The sequence below is a fragment of the Larimichthys crocea genome, chromosome III (assembly GCF_000972845.2).
Source record: "Larimichthys crocea isolate SSNF chromosome III, L_crocea_2.0, whole genome shotgun sequence".
Classification (NCBI taxonomy): Eukaryota; Metazoa; Chordata; class Actinopteri; family Sciaenidae; genus Larimichthys; species Larimichthys crocea.
In genome coordinates, this window is record NC_040013.1 from 2,236,019 (window position 1) to 2,254,942 (window position 18,924).

The 18,924-nt window shown below is 44.9% G+C and overlaps 1 protein-coding gene across 3 annotated transcripts in view; it reads right to left on the bottom strand.

Annotated features, from left to right (window-relative positions):
* dtx1 (deltex 1, E3 ubiquitin ligase) overlaps window positions 1-18,924 on the bottom strand; it is a 45,621-nt gene that overhangs the window by 26,274 nt on the left and 423 nt on the right. For 2 of the 3 annotated variants that reach the window (XM_019276563.2, XM_027278256.1), the window contains exon 2: window positions 17,768-18,401. In XM_019276563.2, coding sequence (XP_019132108.1) covers window positions 17,768-18,026 — 259 coding nt within the window. In that variant the 5' untranslated portion in view covers window positions 18,027-18,401. Of the gene's footprint in view, window positions 1-17,767; window positions 18,402-18,783 lie in introns of all 3 variants that reach the window. The other variant, XM_019276557.2, reaches the window with a different exon arrangement.

Genomic DNA, 18,924 nt, shown 5'->3' on the forward strand with positions numbered 1-18,924 from the left:
TTTTGTTCTATCTATTTTGCCAGACTCTATCCATTGCTGTTTTAGTTTGTGAACCCTACAGTGATTTTTTATTTAATTTTAATTATTTAAAGTTAAGTTATACCCCAATTCACAACACTGACATTCCAAATAATGGACTCAAACTAAAGAAATGCTTATATTGTCATTCTTTATTTAAAAAAAAGGGTTAAGTTAAGAAACAAATCGTGTATATGAACCCCTTCTATTAATATAAGATATTGCAACTCTTAATCTCGACCAAACGCTTTCTGTAATGACTCATCAGTCTCTCACATCTGCTTTGGAGGATATTTGCCAATATTACCAATGTTTTTGTGTCTGGTTAATATTTTAGAAGGTCGTCCACTTCTGGGCAGAGTTGTAGTCTTTCAGTGCTCTCCATCCGAGATGATCTGCCTCACGTTGGGAACGATGACTTCATAGCTCCCCCAGACAAACGTGCTGTCACTACCTTCCTCCTGAGATCCCCTGAAATCTCGCTTCCTCTCTGCATGATGACCTGTATGGGTTCACCCGGGTAAGACTGAAGTGACCTGGTTTTATCTCTGTAACATCGCCGATGTTATTGGTCTATATCAGCGGTTCATGTAGAAACCAGTTTGTCCCGCCTGATTCTACTTAACTGCTCGTTTTAACCAATGCAGCTCAGGGTTTGTTGCACCTACCAAAAAACTTTTTTTGAGTATATTGAATTGATAAACATGCACCTTGTGAGTGCAGCGTGCTGACTCACTAGCCTTGAACCTCGAAGTTCTATCACACGCGACACGTACACAAAATAAAGGTCTTGAATCCTTCTTTGTGTTTGTACTTTTTACTGAAATGTGCCGTGACGGTCAAAAGACTGTGATGCTTCCATGGCTCGAGGCTTCTAGCTGTCCTTCATGCGTACTCACGCTTTTATATTAACCTCAACAGCCAATCATATTCCATCACATTATAGCATGTGCACATCTAAAAATCAACTCAAAATTCTTCAACAAATATTAATATCTTAATATAGTATTAAATCAAACTGTACAAATATGCACAAAACCTACAAAACATAAAAATGGCTCTAACACACCTGTTATTTCATATCAGGGTGAAACAATAAAACTCAGTTCACAAACTTTTGAGCAGCACTGTAAATAAATAAAGTTTGAGTTTGAGTTGCCAGCATGGCAGTAGGTTGGTGCTGTTACAGGTGGCTTGTTTGAGCGCTCCACCTCTTTGCTCACACCTGGATCAGATACACACTGAGCTTCATAATCTTTGCTCACACCTGGATCAGATACACACTGAGCTTCATAAACCTGCGGGTGATGTCACGGAGACTACGTCCAGGTTTTAGACAGTCTGCAGGGACGTCACGGAGACTACGTCCAGGTTTTAGACAGTCTGCGGGGACGTCACGGAGACTACATCCAGGTTTTAGACAGTCTGTGGTTATCATGATTAGATTTAATGCCTCACTGGAGCTCCGCTCCACCTTCTGCCATGATTTCATAACACACATAAACAGTCACATCCATAAAACCGTCCTCTGTCTAAACATGATGTGGCACACGAGTCAGTGGAGCTTGTTCTTCGTTTCATTTAACAGTTAATCAGCTTTTGTTCAAACACAAAAAAAAAGCCACAGATCATGAATTATCATAATATCCCACATATGAACAGTGAACACGTGATGGATATGCTAATGAGCTCTACAGTATGGGGGGAAATAAAATAATTGAAGCGCGTTTGATGTTTCCACATAAACCCCCAGAGCGAAAAAAAAAAAAGACTTTCATCTCCTAAAAAGGCCTTCACAAACAATAAACCCGAGCCGGCTATTAGAGATGATGAAGAGACAGAATGCTGCAGAGCTTTAAATGCATCAGACTGAGAGCAAACAGATCTGATACTACATGAAGTGAATCTGATAAAAAAAATGAGAATTTTTCATTAAGTTGTAAAAAAAAAACCTCCTGCGTTGTCATACCTGTACATCAGAGCCGGAGAGATCTGTACGAGCATTATCGGCTCATTAACGAATACCCAGAGATCAGAGAGCATCATAATGAGGATGACGGTCTGGCATTAAGCTGCTTTAACAGCATTATATGTTACGATATCGGAGCTCCTCTCTCACTCTCACATCCAGGCTCATTTTCTATACCGAGATGACACTTTGCTTTTCCCAGAATGCACTTCTTTATAATGAGTTACAGTAGTGAATAGCGACTTGGATTCCCTTAAGCGTCCTTGTCCTCTTTGTCTGCAAACGTGATGGATGAACAAAAGCAAAAGAGGGTGGTGGTGGTGCTGCTGCTGGAGGAGGAGGAGAGAGGGAAGAAGGAAGGAAGGAAGGAAGATGGAGAGACCGCACAAAGAGGACGAGAGAGAGAGAAAAAGAAGAAGGTTACGTGCAAAGGAGGGGAGGGAGTCGATACCGAAGGAGGCATGTGATGAGTGGAGGATTTCTGCCAAACAATAAAAAAAAGAAAAAAGAAAGAGGATGTCTCACTTCTGCTCGTGCTCAGAAAGTGAACACTGCAGTAAAACAGGCCCCGCTAATACAGTTTTACTGCCAGCAAGACAAAGTGGTGAGGAAAAGAGGCTGAACTCCCACTGAGACCATCCTCATCCTCATCCTCATCCTCATCCTCAGCCCCTTCAACTCCACACAAAACTCCCTCACACCCCGGGCCCGGGGAGCTGGCCAGTTACCGTGCACTTGTGCAGACTTTGCAGTTACTGGGGTAACAAAGAGAAAAAAGGAAAGACAGAGTGAGTAAAAAAAAAAAAAAATCTTGAGAAATGAAGTTACAGTGCTGTCCACCTGCCAGCTCCTGTGCTGCAGTGAAGCAACAGACCCTGAAACAACCTTCTGACTGTGGATGTCGTGACCGTCCTCAGCTGAGCGGCCTCAGCTCTGCCAAGGATGCTCACTGACTCACTGTGTGTGTGTGTGTGTGTGTGTGTGTGTGTGTGTGTGTGTGGACGACGTCCAGTTAATGCCCATGCGACTTTGTGTCTAGAAGCGGTGCGTGCTGAAAAGAGGTGAGCACGGTGCATGTGTGTGTGCACGGACACTTTTTCTACTTCACACCACTTCAGCCTCATCGCCTCGTCCAGCAGGAACCTTGTTAACGTGGCAGCGCCGTGCCATCACACACACACACACACACACACACACACACACAAACACACACACACACACGACACAGGACAGCGTTGCCAAGAAGCCGTGTCAGGGTTACAGTGAAGCAGGTTTCTTGTCAGCAAAGAGGAGTCACTTTCACACGACTTAAATCCCGCGCTCTCTCTTCCAGCGACACCAAAAAAACAGTGACAGCTTCTCTGGTTGATGCAGACGCTTGACTACGTTCCAGCGTTTGCTTCTGAGGTATGACATCCTGCCTGCTTATCCCCACCGTGCACGACGGAGGCTTTTTATTTTATCACAACATTTTTGTCTCATCCCCGACATCTTCAAACTAATGCACGGCTTTTTTTTTTAAAATGCTGGCATCAGTCCGATTTGAGCGCGGCACAACAGAAATACGATATTTCTCTAATGTGAAAGTCCGAAAATCAGAAGCCTGTAACTGTGCGTGATAAGAAGTGATGTGAGAGTTTGACGTCATTTTCATTTTCAATTTGAATTTTTCTGTTCAGTTATGACCTTACGGAGAAAGAGATGATTCATAATCAAGACCCAGAACAGGAACGATGCTTTTTACATGTTTACATGAAGTCATATTTTATTTGACTCCTGCCAGTCGACAGCATCGTAAGAAGGAACGCCTGGTCGCAGAGAGGTGGAGATTTCATCACAATGCGGGCATGGAAGATTCTGCATAGACAGAACTTCATTTGAGTTTGTGGCCAACTAATGTTTGTTGATTTTCACTTTAACGCAGCATCTTTGGCTAAACAACGTTACTTTATTATGTTGGGAGACGCAGCAGCGAGTGACAGAAATCATGCACCCAGTATGGACGAGATGGAAGCTGTGTGTGAAACCATGTTAACCATGAAATGTAGCCAATACAGGAAATGCCGAAAAACTGCAGTTCCTCTAACGTCCACTTGAGGCTGGCTCCAGAAGTGAGTCAGTCTCCATAAGTCCCCATGTTTCACAGCAGAAATAAACATGTTTACAGCCTGGTACAAAAAACAGTTTTGGTCTCTGTAGCTAATTTCCCCGTTCATGACAACTGTACTGAGGGTGAATTTATATACAACTCACCTGTTCACATTATATTAAGGCTTAAAGTTATGCAGGGTTAAGAGCGTGGACGCTTTGATTGACAGGTGGGTGTCGTCATGCCTTAAACATGACGTATGGACACATTTCTGTCGTTTAAGTTTTTGTTTAACATGTTTGATGTCACACAGTGACACAGATCATTGCGTTGCTTATAGAATTTGATTGATATCATATCGGGACATACATCAACGTCAGCATGTACGCAATACTGGTAGGAATATAACTTATTGTGATATTAATATTCATTTTGTGACGTTTCTGAGCGACTCCAAACATCGTTTAGCCTACAGCTGACCTTGCACCGCTCCTCCGTCATTTAATACAAGAGAAAGTGACACACACACACACACACACACACACACACACACACACACACGTACTCATCTGTGACAACACGATATCTCATGTCGGCCGTCACACCAGCAGACAGACTGTACATCAGTTCTTGCCCGCTCAGCGGAAAGCTGATTGATGGCCGTGCCACATCAGAGCAGTCTCCATCAGATGACCTCCGCCACACCGTACACGAAACACTAACCGCCACAGAACTGGATCAAGAATCAGCCACAAGTCTACGGAGGTGTGCACACCGTGCTGCTGCACCCTCGGTGAACACCGACTGAAGTTAGCAGACGACGCAGAAATAAAAAGGTCACGGTCGAGGAAGAGGAGGAAGTTTTCCACATGATCACAACCTCATCTCTTATTGTGTGGTGAGAGCTTCACACGTCAGACGATTCTGACTCACTTCCATAAAACCTGTAGGCGGTTGTGTGGATATTATATCATATGTATACGTGTCATACACAATATGTGGATTCAATCTTAAAGAATCTTCATTTATTGGCTGCGATATACACAGAACTAAAGACTTTTATTATGGAATTCTGCTGATAATAAATAATCTGCTGATTGTTTTCTCCAATAATCGATTGTTCGGCTAATAAAACACAATTACAATTACCCAGAAGCCCAAAGTAACACCTCTTGGATCCAACAGGCTTTTTACCCTCTGGGATCGAATGTTTTGGGGCTTTTGTGTGTAGTGATAACTGATACGCGGACCGACACTTCCTCCGCAGCCAGAGCAGCAACTTGATGCGCGACAATGACAAGAAAGACACATTCTGCTACTGTCTATAAACAGATATCTCTATGTGAAAGCAGATAACTAAAGAAAAAGAAACTTATTGCTGTCAGACTTCAACCCAGCTCAAATGAGACGAGTCAAGACTACTCGGACTACAAACGGAAACCTCTCACCTGCAGATTCTGCATTCATATACGGGATGATATGAGATTATCTGTTAAATATCTGTTGGTAGAGATTAAAAATCATGAAATGATCAGCAGTGGGGATGGAGCCTATCCCAGCTGACTTTGGGTGAGAGGCGGGGTACGCCCTGGACAAGTCGCCGCCTTATCGCTCCTTAACACTCACTTCACATCACTAATTAACCTGTTTGCACTGTGGGAGGACGGCGGAGAACTCACTCAACATGCAAACTCCGCACAGAGAAGCCCCAGCCGAGGTTCAAACCTGTAACCTTCCTGCTGTGAGGCGACAGTGATCAGTGATCAGAGATGTATAGTAACGAAGTGGAACTACTTAAGGACTGTACTTAAGTACTAAAATGCAGTATCTGTACTTTTTTGGAGTATTATTTTTTTCCCCAACTTCTACTTTTACTGCACTACATATTTTTGATGAATTTAATACTTTTACTCCGATACATTTTTCATGTGCTGAATCGTTACTCGTTACTATTGTAGCGTCCAGCCGGACACGTGATGAATGACGAGGCGATATTGAACAAACTGCATTTATTGCTGAACGGTTTGGTGACAGGACTCGGTGACTGTCGGCCGTAACCACGCCAAAAAAACAACAGAACAGTCCCGGTCTCACATCAACCTCGCTCGTGCGCCGTACGTCATACACCTGACACCCAGGTGCGCTCTCTCACCTGCTGCCCCGCCCCCTCGCTCTCGCATTCATTCAGACGCATTCACAGACCATGGGAAATCACAGAACTCTACCATGAACATTGTAACACTGTAACATTAGAAGTTGTGCCTTAATAAATATTTGAAATAATATAAACAACAGTACTTGTACTTGTACTTTTACTTGTACTTTTACTTTCAGTACTTTAGTAGCAATTTTTTACATACTTCTACTTGCAATACTTAAGTACAATTTTTTTTGAATACTTTAGTACTTTTACTTAAGTATGGTGTTTAAAGAACACTTCAACTTCTACTCAAGTCAGTTTTTTGATATAGCACTTGTACTTCTACTCCACTCCTTTACTCCAGTTCTTTATACATCTCTGTCAATGATATAAAAAATAATATTGTTTCCCTTTCAAGTGAAGGCGAGTAGAAGTAGCGGCGTGTAAAGAAGATGACCTCAAATTTGTACTTAAAGGAGCAGCATGTCGTGTTTACCTAGTGGCATTTAGCTGTGAGGCTGCAGATTGCAACCGACTGAATACCCCTCGCCTCTTGTTATTTCCCATTTCTGCCCCCACCACACTCTACACACTGCTCTTTCAGGTTTACATTTCACCAACACCAGTTTCTAACGAATGACATCATAATGTCAAGGCTGTTCACAGGAAGCGCCGCGAGGGGAAAAAACTGCTCGGAATATTACATCTGACAAATAAAGGCAGCCTGAGTCATCGGGATGAACAGCACGCAGTAAACGAGTTTGCTGAGACGGGCTTTTATAACCCACTTCACGGCTGTCAGACGCAGTCGGGTCTTATCAGAGGAAACGTCTGGCCGCGTTCCGGCGAATTGTCAGCGCGCCAGACTCCGAGCGGTCAGCTTTGATCAGCAGTAAAAGTGGACGCGGTGTGTGAGAGAGGTCAGAGGGCATCGGACCGCCACCGCCGCAGGGACACCGAGGTTTTATCCGTGCATCGTCATGGATTTCAGCAAACACAACCTCTCCGTAACTGTGTGCTACTTTCCCAAGGAGTTTTTATTATTAGGCCCAGACCTTCTCCCTGATGAATCACAAGTGTAATCACATCTCCTCTGTGTTCACACCACAAAATTAATGGAGAATATTCATTTTTTTTAAGTATTAATAGCTCAAGTTAAAAGTTCAATTATTTTTTATTTCTTAAATTTGACTATTAAGTCTGTTAGAGGAGCAGAGCATTTTCTGGGCTGAGTGTCAGGAGCTGGAATAAAACCAGGGTCACATCCTGGTGTGGAAAGCTTTGACTGAGCTTACAGCTTGAACATGAGTCAGATGGACTTTATCTAAAGCCTACAGAGGTGTAACAGTTGCACATTGACTCTGAGGGTCAAAACCTGCAGGAAAAAATAACTAATTTCACAAATCCACTTTTCAGAAGTCATCCGTTCTACTGCGGCGAGGAAGAGAAAGCTGCTGAAACGTGAATGATATTCACTGTGTCGTGATGCTTTTACTGTATCGCAGTGAAAGTTTGTTTACAGTTCGAGCAGATGACTTCGCGCGCTGCAGGCGCTAATAGCTGCGAGAGACATCCATAATTTATACGGAACTACAATGAATAAATCATTTGTGATTGTATGGGAAAGGCTTAATTACTCTAGAACAGATGAGGGTCAACTTTGAAATTCAATTTATGTCGCGCTCCGCTCACAGTGGAGTGAGATTATCGGGCTTAAAAGTGAGACAGACACCAAAACGAAGCACGAGCTCTGCCCGAGGCGGCGACAATTTGGTGAACGCATTGATCAAAGAGCTGGGGAGCCGAGCAAAGTGCTTTATGCTGCAGGAGTTTAAGTCAAGCCCAACCAGTGCTGGATTTCTGGGGCCAATTCTTGTGACAAAGCAGCTGCTGGAACGACGTGGTGGTGGGAGTAGCAGTCTGTTGCTGGCTGAAGCCTCATGCAGGGGCATGCATGACATAATTAACAGATTTAAATGACCCCAAGCATCTTTGTCAACATCCACGTGCTGCGTAGTGGCATGCAACGACAACAGAAAGAGAACTTTAAGACTTCTCCAACACATACTGTAGTGGTGCAAACATCTTGAAATTAAATATGCATTTGATGTTTTATTTATGTGCAGATTAAAACACCAACAAAATCCAGGTGCACTGACCTAACAATGAGCTTGTGAATATAAAACAAAACTACGATGATCACACACAAAAAAACTTACCACACCTACACACTATACACTCATAGCACATCTCAATTTAAAGTATTGTTACATCATGTCTGTGGTGTTAAACCTGGTCAGTAGTACAATCCACTGCTATTGTACTCGTCTCTGCATCGACTGCATTTGTTACTCGGCCTCGTCTCGGTCTCCGACAAACAGGACTCAGAGTTTTCATCATTACAAAGTTTGGATTTAAACTTCCTGCTTCAAATGCAACCTGACTCACCTCTAACTGAAACTTCTGTACCTCGCCCTGCCTTCGCACGCACACTCCAACAAAGTGAACACGGTAGAGCGAGTACAAGTGTGCTGTGGATGTCTGCGAGGAGACGTCAGCTTAAATCTTCTGGATTAAAATTCGGCTACTCAAACCACAAAGAGTTCATCTGCATGATGGAGTCCTAAAAACAAACAAACCACAAAGCAGGCAACGCAACATTTACTGAGACGACCCCACCCAAAGAGACGTGGTTAATATAAGCAACACCTGAGTCTGGTCTTGGTCATGACTTCTTGGTCTCGGTGTAGGTGGAAGCTGACTACAAACTACGTCACATGTTCTCCGTGCTCGACTTGAATCTGATTTTTAAACGTGTTGAATTCGCGACAGCACAGCGAGTTTTGGAGGCCAATCATGATCTAATATACAACTTACCGAGCGCGATAAGGAACCCTGCAGCGCTCACACACTGAGGATGGACATCTTGTGTCCGATCGTGAAATGAAACGAGGAGGAGGAGATGTCATTTTATGAATTTATCAAAAAGGCAATTGAACTTTTTGGAGCTTATCAGACACAAAGGATGATACGAGTCTTTTTATGTCTGTGATAGCCCAGAGCCTTTTTGTCTGTCGCTTACTGTATGATATGTGACATTCTGCCGGAGCTGTTAATTCTCATTATTTGCATTCAGTCGACACCTTCTGAGGAGCTGATAGCTGCTGTGAGCTGCAGCTGATCTGACTGTCCGCCTCTCACGAAGCAAAGAGACGAGAAAAAGTATCTGCTGATGACCACGGACTGACTTCCGGTCTCTTTTTTTTTAGCTTGCTACTCAACCTGATTAGCTCTCAGGCTTTCATTGAGATGTATAGCGTGAGCCTTCAGTGCATCGAGCAGTGTTGGGATGCATTTCTCACTTTTAATCCAACATGTTACTCCTGCAGACTTTTCTCTCCTAAAATTAAAAGCCAGTTGAGAAGCTGAGACACCCGAGCGCTGTTTGACTTCGCTGCTGATGAAGACTCTTCATGACGTGGTGATGGCCAGGTAACTTTCATGACTTCATATTCATTACCTAATGACTGGGAGACAAAAATAATTGATTTTATATCGTTCTGAGCTGCTTTACTGTCTTTTATTTTTACAAACTGAAGAAGAACAGTGTGGAGTCTCACGTCCGGCAGGTTCCCATGAAATTTTCTTAGTTTTTGACCCTTTATCGCAACATTGCGTGACTTTTCTACCATAAAACAACAGGTTTAAATCATCTGGATGCAAGTTCCCTGATGTAAATGCCTCTGGTGAGTGTAAAGCTCTTCAGACTAAATAATCAGCCTTCAACAACGTGCATTTTAACCTAAAAAGACACGGTTGCAGGGACTTTCATTTCCTTTTCGTATTGACTGAATGCAACCATACAAAAAAGGACAAGACAAAGTAGAAGCAATTACAACTGAGGTCTGATAAAAATTCACCTTGAGGCGGCGGCGATATAAATTCTTGGAGAGTTTGCGAGCTCCTGTTAATAATGAAATGTCAGAAAAAGTGATGAGAGCGTGCGAGCAGCTCCTCCGAGGAGCAACAGTGGAGAGGTTGGCGGCATCTCTGCCAGGAGCACCTGGCAAATATTATTCACCTCACAGGCTACTGCGGGATGTTCTTCACACTGACCAGTCACAGGACTTGGACTCTGACCAGGAACAATGATTTAGAAGCACTTACAGGTGACAGAGAGAAAGGCAGAGGAGGGTGAGGGAGAGAGACTCGCATTGATATTCTGCTGAGCGCCCCGGCTGCAAACAATCAAAGTAAGTGATTGTTTTTTTGTGGCTGAAAAGTCGGAGAACCCGTTACGTGCATGCGTGTGCTCGTCCCGCGCCTTGTCGCAGTAATTCCTCCTCTCATTTTCATTAGAGCGAAACGCCAAACACAACGACGCCTGCAGCCAACCATGAGATCTACTACATGCCCTGGATGTTGCTGCAACACTACTGACCCTACAGCTGCGCTTTCTATTGCATGATTTACTGAGTAACAGAACAGTTGACAGGTAATATTGTTTGATTTAAAATGAACTTTAAAATGTCAGAAAACACTGAAAAATATCAGTAAATCGAAAGGTGCCGTCCTCAAATGACCCACAAAGTACAAAGATATTCAATATACAATATATATATAATCTATATATATATATCTATATATATATATATAAATAATAATAAATAAATAAATAATAAATATATATATATATCTATTATATTATTATATATATATATATATATATATTGATCTTAATAGTTGTTCTGATGTCAAGTGTCATTTTGTATGTGTCTTATATGTATGATATGTTTTTTATTTACATATTTTATGTTGATTCTGGCGGCCCCTGTGGACAAAGGTGGTAGTGTTTAAAGAAGAAAAGCTCCTTCAGTCTTTTGCTGATGGTCCAGTTTGTGGCATCACTGTAGAATCAAGACTATTATCCTGTGTGGGATAAATAAAGTTAGAGACAGAGAGCGGTGTGTACAGTGTCTGAGTACTGAAAGGATATTTAGTGACTCGGCTGTGGACACAGAGTGTTTGAGCAGAGATGTGACTCCTGCCTGTGTGTTCAGACTTTATGAAAATCTTTTTTTCAGCGAGCTCACACTGCAACAAAAGACGACTGCCTCACCACTAAGATGCTTTTGAGAAAGCCTGTCCCGCTTTCGGCTTTAGCGATTGGTCATGCCGCCAGCGCGCCGAGCTAAGAGTGCATTTATTTTTCTATAGAATGAGTTCAGATGCCGAAACCCGCGCTGGGTTTCTGCTGTTCACCGACGCTGATCAAGGCAGCTCTGAGCTCGAGCTCGCTGCAACCGCTGGCAGCTGCATCAGTGCAGCTCTGGTCTCAGTCAAACCGAGCGTTCTGTAAATGTTAGACCACACACTCATGTAGATCAAAGACACCCCATTGGTTACAGCAAGAACACTCTGTGCCTTTACAATCCAGCAGCTACCTGACATGAAGAACCTGTGTGCTTTATTTATCACATTCTGTAAGAGCTGGGTGACATTTTAGCTTTGAGAATATTATTGAACGACACATTTCGACAAGAGATCTGTCAATAAACGTAACCAGGAGATGGAGGATCATTTACACAAACAGTTTAGAGACGACGCCTCGTTTCTAAACAGCAGCAGCAGCAGCAGCAGGCTGACAGCTCACTGATCTGACTGACCTCCCGGACCGGCCTGATAAGCGAGCGGTGCAGAGAGCAGATTCAAAAAGCTGCTATCCCTGATTAAAGAATAAGATATCTAACTTCAGGAGTTAAAAGTGGTGACTCAATGCACAGAAGCTGCTCATCAGGGTAACGCAGTAAGGACGTGGACAGAGCTGCAACCCTGAGTGCAAGAGGGAATATCAGCCTGAGCGATGGAAGGTTTAAGAAGTGTGGTGCTGAATCTATGTGTGCACAGAAGATAACTCAGTCGTCAACATTTACTTTTGTCTGTTTGGAATATCATCTGTTACTGAATATAAATCATTTGCAGCCCTCAATAAGTTGAAAATGTTTTTTTATTTTACTGCTGTCTCATGCAAAGACGTGGAGCTTATTTGTCGCATGTTTATTTCTGCAGTGAAGTCGGACATTTGGACATTTGGACATTTGGACTTTTGGAGCCAACCTCAAGTGGACGAGAAGAGGAACTGCAGTTCTTTGTTTCTTGTGATTTCCAACATTTCATGTCAGTATAAACTGAATCTTGTGTGGGCTGCTGATCCGAACACATAAATGATTTTAGACTCTGGTGATCTATTTCTTATCAATAGATTCTATAAAAATCAACATTCATTAATGCTTACATTGAGACGGGGACACTTTGAATCTCCGTACATGTGTGAGAATGTGTGAAACGTGCACAGCTGAGGGTCTTTTCAGCGTTATTACCCCTCCCTCCACCCTGACTGTCACTTTCCATCAGGGAAACGCTCCACCTCTCCCTCTGTTCCTCTTCTCTCCTCACCTCTGTCAGCTCCTCCACCCCTCCACCTCCTCCCTCCTCTCAATCCCTTTTCCTGCAGACATCCAAGTGGAATCCAGCCAGCTGGTTGGGGCTGTAATGGACCCCCGTGTATAGTGACACCTTAGCACCACCTTGGCGAAGCACCATTTTGATTCTGCTAAAGACCCTCGCTGACTAATTACACTAATTACTAGAAGCTCTAAGAGGAAAGGAATTTGTTCATTATGTCACGTCTGTTTATCTTTAGTCCACGTGGCTCAGGATGTGGTCTGAAGGTGACCTGCTGCAGGTTCACAGTGGAGCCGTGCACGTGCTTCTCTTGCAGACACGTTCAAACAGAAAAAGCACTCGCAGTACCTGAGCGCCTGGTCCTGTCTCGTTTCCATTCCGACTTGTTTCCTGACAGTTTGGAGCCTCTGGGCTCGGCTCCTTCGCTCATTCTTGCCTTTCTTCTGACGCATGTGGGATTTCAGTCATGAGCTGATGCATTCAGCACCTGACCTTTATCACGTACATAACGGGAATCCTTTTTTTTTTTTTTTTTTACACAGCTTCCTCCCACAGACCAACAAACTAGTTCCCACACACACTTACTACATGCAAAACTACATAAAAGTAAAACAACGTGCAGGGTTACATATGCTCTGCAAGTTTACAGGCAGCATTCAGACCACAACCACAAAGCTTCTGTTGTTTGTCAGCTTAACACAAAACAGACATGAGAACAGGACCTATCTTCTCTTTGTCTTCTGTGGGTTTTTTTTTTTTTTCACCGTAATAGTCAGGGGAGGGCTGCTCGCCGAAGGGGAAATCAGCCAGAGGAGAGAAGGTTCTCACGCCTGTGGAACCAAAACAAACAAAGCCTCGCACCCGGCAACACGGCAGCCAACAGCCGCTGATAGGGGGTTATCTCTGCAGTCACACATGGGCCATCTCACAACAGCGAGCACCAGAGCAACTGTAATGTCCTTTACAGCTCCAGAAAACACTCTGCACACGCTCTGTGCACAAAGCCTCTGTGAAATAATATATCTAGAAAAGATGCTGCAGAGTTTTTTTTCTCAGATGAGGATGAATCTGTTTCTGGACATATTTGTGAAAAAAAGTTTTCATGGAGGGAAGTTTCACTTGGCAGCGTTTGACTGACATCTGGTCGACGTTGCTAAGCGACGTGCAGTCAACTTCTGTCCTGTGCACGTCAACACGTCATCGCGCCGTTTCATACCCTTTCTGTCCACATCACGTTGGATATCAATAACTGATTCTGGAACAGTAAGAATATAAAAAGGTTTTAGAGCTTTGTCTGTCCAATATTTACTCTCCTTGCAGCTCTGTTTTTGGTCTCCACCAACTCCTGAGCATTAACTGTGCTATGCCAAAAGGATGCTGTTCGGCCTAGCTTGCAAATCTTATTCCCACCAGACGTTATGTTTCACGCTGGAGCTGCTGATGACCTGTGATCTCTCATTCATGGGTCCAGTTCAAATCAGTCAGCTGACACAAGTACTTCTGTAACCTCGGTACTCTCATGTGTGGAGTCAGACATCAACTGTAGCTCTCACGTAAGGGGTAGAAACATTACAGCCAAATCTCCACCAGTGGACACATCCACCATCACACGGTGTAACTACACAACCCTACTACCTCCAGCTGGTTAACTGCCTGCAGTCATGGATGCATAAAGAGATCTGGACACAGCGATGGAGGCAGGGCTCCGTTCATTCTCACGGAAGCTGGTCATTGGTGCATGAGACCAAAAAGATCTTTCACATATGCGTGTGCACTGTGGGGCTCCGACTTCTCCTTCGCTGACTTGAAAATGATTTAACTGAGCGAGACCTTCCAGATGTTATTGGACCAAATGGATCAAATTCTGATCCACCATTTTACAGCCGCTTCTTTTTCAAAGTAAGTTCACGGGGTAAAGTATTTTTGGGCCAGTGTGCATCACATGACAGATCCTCGGAGGATGGAGGGTCTCGGAGGCGCTGTCACAGTATGACAGTAACACAGTGAATTTCATTTTTTGTACAATCATTTCAGTTCAGTTTTAAAAGGTGGGATGTCGTGTCAAGGTTGAGGCACGTTTGTCACGGTCGGAGCGATTGAGAAACAGTCGGATTGAAGAATCTGTCTCGGTTAATCAATCCAGTAATCTATTCATGTTCACACTGTGAGCTCTTCTGCTGCGTTGACCTTTTTACGACTGCACGGACTCCTCTGGTGGTGACACGACCACAGCGTCACCACAGTGACCAACAGAACCTTCAATTAAGTTGAAGTGAACAGTGCTGACGGATTCATCCGTCCCTCCATCATGAGAGAAAATGTAGAGAGAGGTAAATGCTTAAAAAGGCCGGCAGCAGCAGAAGCAATAGCTGCAGTGTGAAATCCATCAGACGGGCCGGGCCACAAGTGTTGGTCTATGATGGAGGTGGCAGATAAGCCCATGTGTTTTGCTATGGGAGTGGGTGTAGTGAAAGGGGATCAGTCCACAGCAGTGTTTAGAGGTTCAAAAGCCCCTCTGGGGAGGAGAACCGATCGATCCTGCTTGGCCCGGAGCCAATCCTCTTCTTGCCTTTGGCCAGATATTCATCCACACTATATATAAGCCTCTAAGCCTTCAGTGATACTGCATATACAAAGATCTGGGCTCTCACCGCAGACTGGTAGCTGTATTATGAAGTCCACGCCCTGTGTTTTTAAATGCCAACTAAACACAGATGTGTTTAGGTTGCTCTCCACAGAGAAGGGGCCCTGCTGCATCGTCTGTGGTGCACGAGTTGTCGTCATGATGCTCTGATTAGAGGGAGCCATGGAGATAAACCATAGCTGCTGTCTCATTAGTCCAAGTGACTCTGGCTGGTTCCCACCCACAGGGAGCTCCTCCCAAGCCCACAGGAGAGCAGGGCACCTCCACACGGCCTGCAGGGACGGGACACAAACACCACAGCTGGCCGGGTGCAGCCACACGTCAGCACACATGTACAGACGCACAAGGTTCACAAAGCACTCTCGAATCTCTTTCCAGCTCTTTCCAAAAAAAACAGCCTCAGAGGACGATCACTGGCTCGGCGACAAAATGGGGTTTCCCCACAGGGACACTCCATGAGCCTGCAACGGAGCGAGTGGCTGTGGCTTGACCTGCCGAGCTACAAATATAGCAAACATCCGATGTGAAACAGATGCATCGCAGTCCACATTAAAACCAGCTCACTGGGATCCTGTGTGCAAGCAGCTGTGCAGCGGCGTCACGTCAACCTGGAAGCTTGGCTTCATGGGAGCTCAGATCGATGGCTGAGGTTCGTCCACGGTGATGGGGACGCGAACGGACCCACTGTCATCACCGGTGACAGCTTTATCCCATCCGAAGGGGGGAGGTAACACACCTGAACGGCACAACGAGGACGATAAACGTCAGGGCCGAGCCCCGTGTGCTGCGGTAATGGCTGACAAACGGCTCAGTGGTTCAACCCGAGACACGTGTGGCGCTCGGTGTGACGTTCCATCAGAGGAGATCACAGCAGTAAGGAGAAGCTCCTCACGCCACAGGCCTCCTGACAGACACACTGCCACGCTCATATCCAGCATTTCAAACATTAGAGAAGAGAAAACACAAATATATCAATCGCCAGTTCATCATGTAGCCCTTCTGTCATACTCAAATAAAACGTCCTGAAATGTTCCTACAGATGGCGAGCAGCATTCATAAAAAAAATCTGTGTTATTGATTTTTTAAAATATTGCTTCGATGTTCGTATTTATTTTAAAGGGTTAAGGCTACACAGCTTCAACCGGCCACATACCACATAATTTATAGCCTGGTTTAGTTTGCAACGCCCATCTGTACATGGGTTTCTATAAAAACACACACATGCATGCAGCGTAACAACTTATTAAAGCTGCGGCTGCTTTAACCAGTTACAGAGACGTCTGATCACAGTTTGTTTCGCATAATGAAGCAGGTATGTTTTAATGTCGGTGTGCAAATGAATGAGACGCAGATCCCCGGTGGTCAGGTCACCTTCTGATGTTACATAAAACCTTCAAGTAAGAGACATAAAGCCACGCTTTTACTCCTCAGGCTTCACCTCATCAAAGAGGTGATGAAACCTTGTTTTTTATCATCCTGAGCGTCAGAGGTCACAATCATTCGTGTGATTTACGACGGGACTCTTAACACGCAGCGGTGATATGTAGCCGAATCAGACGTGAAGAATAATTCCGGCAGCTTGAGATTTCACCGAGGTTGGATCTAACAGATGTCTCAAACCTCCCCCACATGTCTGCTTCAAACGCCGGGGACGACAGGAAGGTGAATCCACACACACACACACACACACACACACACACACAGACAAACACACACACACACACACAAACACAGGGAGTGTGTTGGGCTTTGGTGGAGTACAGCACAAACATCTGGTCATGTTTAAAGAAAAAGTAGCAGTCAGAGAGAATTACAGTCAACCAAACAAAGGTTGTGTTGGGAGGATTTTACTCTGAAATGATGTGTACTATCATCATTGATATAATACTACTGTCATCATGCCACAGCCAGAGGTAGGTGATCCCTCAGTCTCCCTTAACGCACATTAAACCTTTTTATTGGCCACTTTTATTCATTCAGCGTCTAAAAACCTGATTTTCCCGTACGCTGTATAATCTTTCCTTTGGAGCCAACTGTATCACCAACACGTTCAAGCCGAGCTCCAGCACTCGTCTGCCTGATGAATACGCAGCCGCCCCCCCTCCCACCTCGAGCTTGGTGACCTTTGGCAAGGTCGCGGCGTTCCTGAGTGAATAAATTATCGTCATTTGTGTCCTGTTGAGTTTGAAACGCCTCCGAGCTCAACCTGTCGCTCGTGTGCGTGAGTCCCAGAGGTTGGGGAGGGGGAGGCAGCGTTTATTCCCCTGAAAGTTACATAAGATGTGTGTGTGCAGCAAACCACATCAAGGCCCTGGCTCTGTTCTAATCCCGGTGTGGTAATATGACATCATCTGTGGTGAGGACGAGCCAAGGAGAATTCATTAAGAGCTGCTGGAGTGTTTACGTCTGTGTGCGTGGACAGGAAGCTGTCACGTCTCTTACCTGTGTCCTGTCGGAACTGGTGCATGGACTGCAGGTCGATGATGTAAGGAGAGAGCTGTCCGTCCACCTGCCCCAGGACTACGCTTCCCCGGGCGTCCCCCTTCAGTACGTTCTCAATGTGGTGGCAAACGGCTGCAGTGTAGGGCCTCCAGCGCCCGTGCTCGTTCAGCCACTCCCAGACCACCACCCTGGCCAGGTTCTGAGGCGGGTACCCAAGCCCGTTGACGGGCACCAGCAACCCCGATCCAGGACGTGCCATCTCCTTCCTGTGGTTGTCTGCGCTTTGAGCTGCTTGGCGACGTCCCGGAGCTCAAACAGCACTGTCAGTCAACTATGACACGCTGGAACATTTTCATCAGCGCCAAACTGAAAGAGCTCGAATCAGCGGTTAGTGTGGGGGTCCTCGAGTTATCTCATGCTGCTGGAGTCATCGTCTACAGGTACTTTATGACTGTCGGGGCTTTGATCCGGCAGAAGCAGCCCTCCCCTCCGGTCCTCCTGGGTCTTGTCGTGTTTGAAGTGGCAGATGATGATGTTGATGATGACGATGAGGTTGATGGTGATTAGCTTTGCAGCTGTAGCAGCCTCAGTCCTCCACAGCCCGGCACAGCAGATCAGGTAGACGGGAGACGTTCTGTACACAGACAACAGACAACAACACGCTGGTAAACAAACGCTGTGATTCCTCTCAGGAGCCTCAACAGTCTGCTACAGAGGACACAAACCCAGTTCCCCATTAGTGGCCTGCAGCTCTTGGCCAAATATTCTGTTTACTTAAAGTGTGGTGAGAAAATAAATTGTACATGAGCCTGTGAGCTGGTTCAGCAGCACAAATAATTGTGATTGTCATCAGATTGTGTGTGTGGAGGGGACAGAGCAGCCAGATGCTCCCATAATCCTCAGCAGAATATCAGTCAGACACACAGAGCTGATCAGGTGCAGAGAACACAGCAAGATCTTCATGCTTCAATGTTTCTATCATTTCATGCACAATACGCGCACGCATCGGTACAGACCTGTAGGCTGCAGCTGTGGTGCCACACATCTGTCAGGTAGAGACGCTGCGTTTCTTTCCGGCCGAAAAATCAAGATTGCAAAAGACAAAAACTAAAAAATAAAATAAAAAAAACAAACCGAGGTGTGAATCTCGACACGCA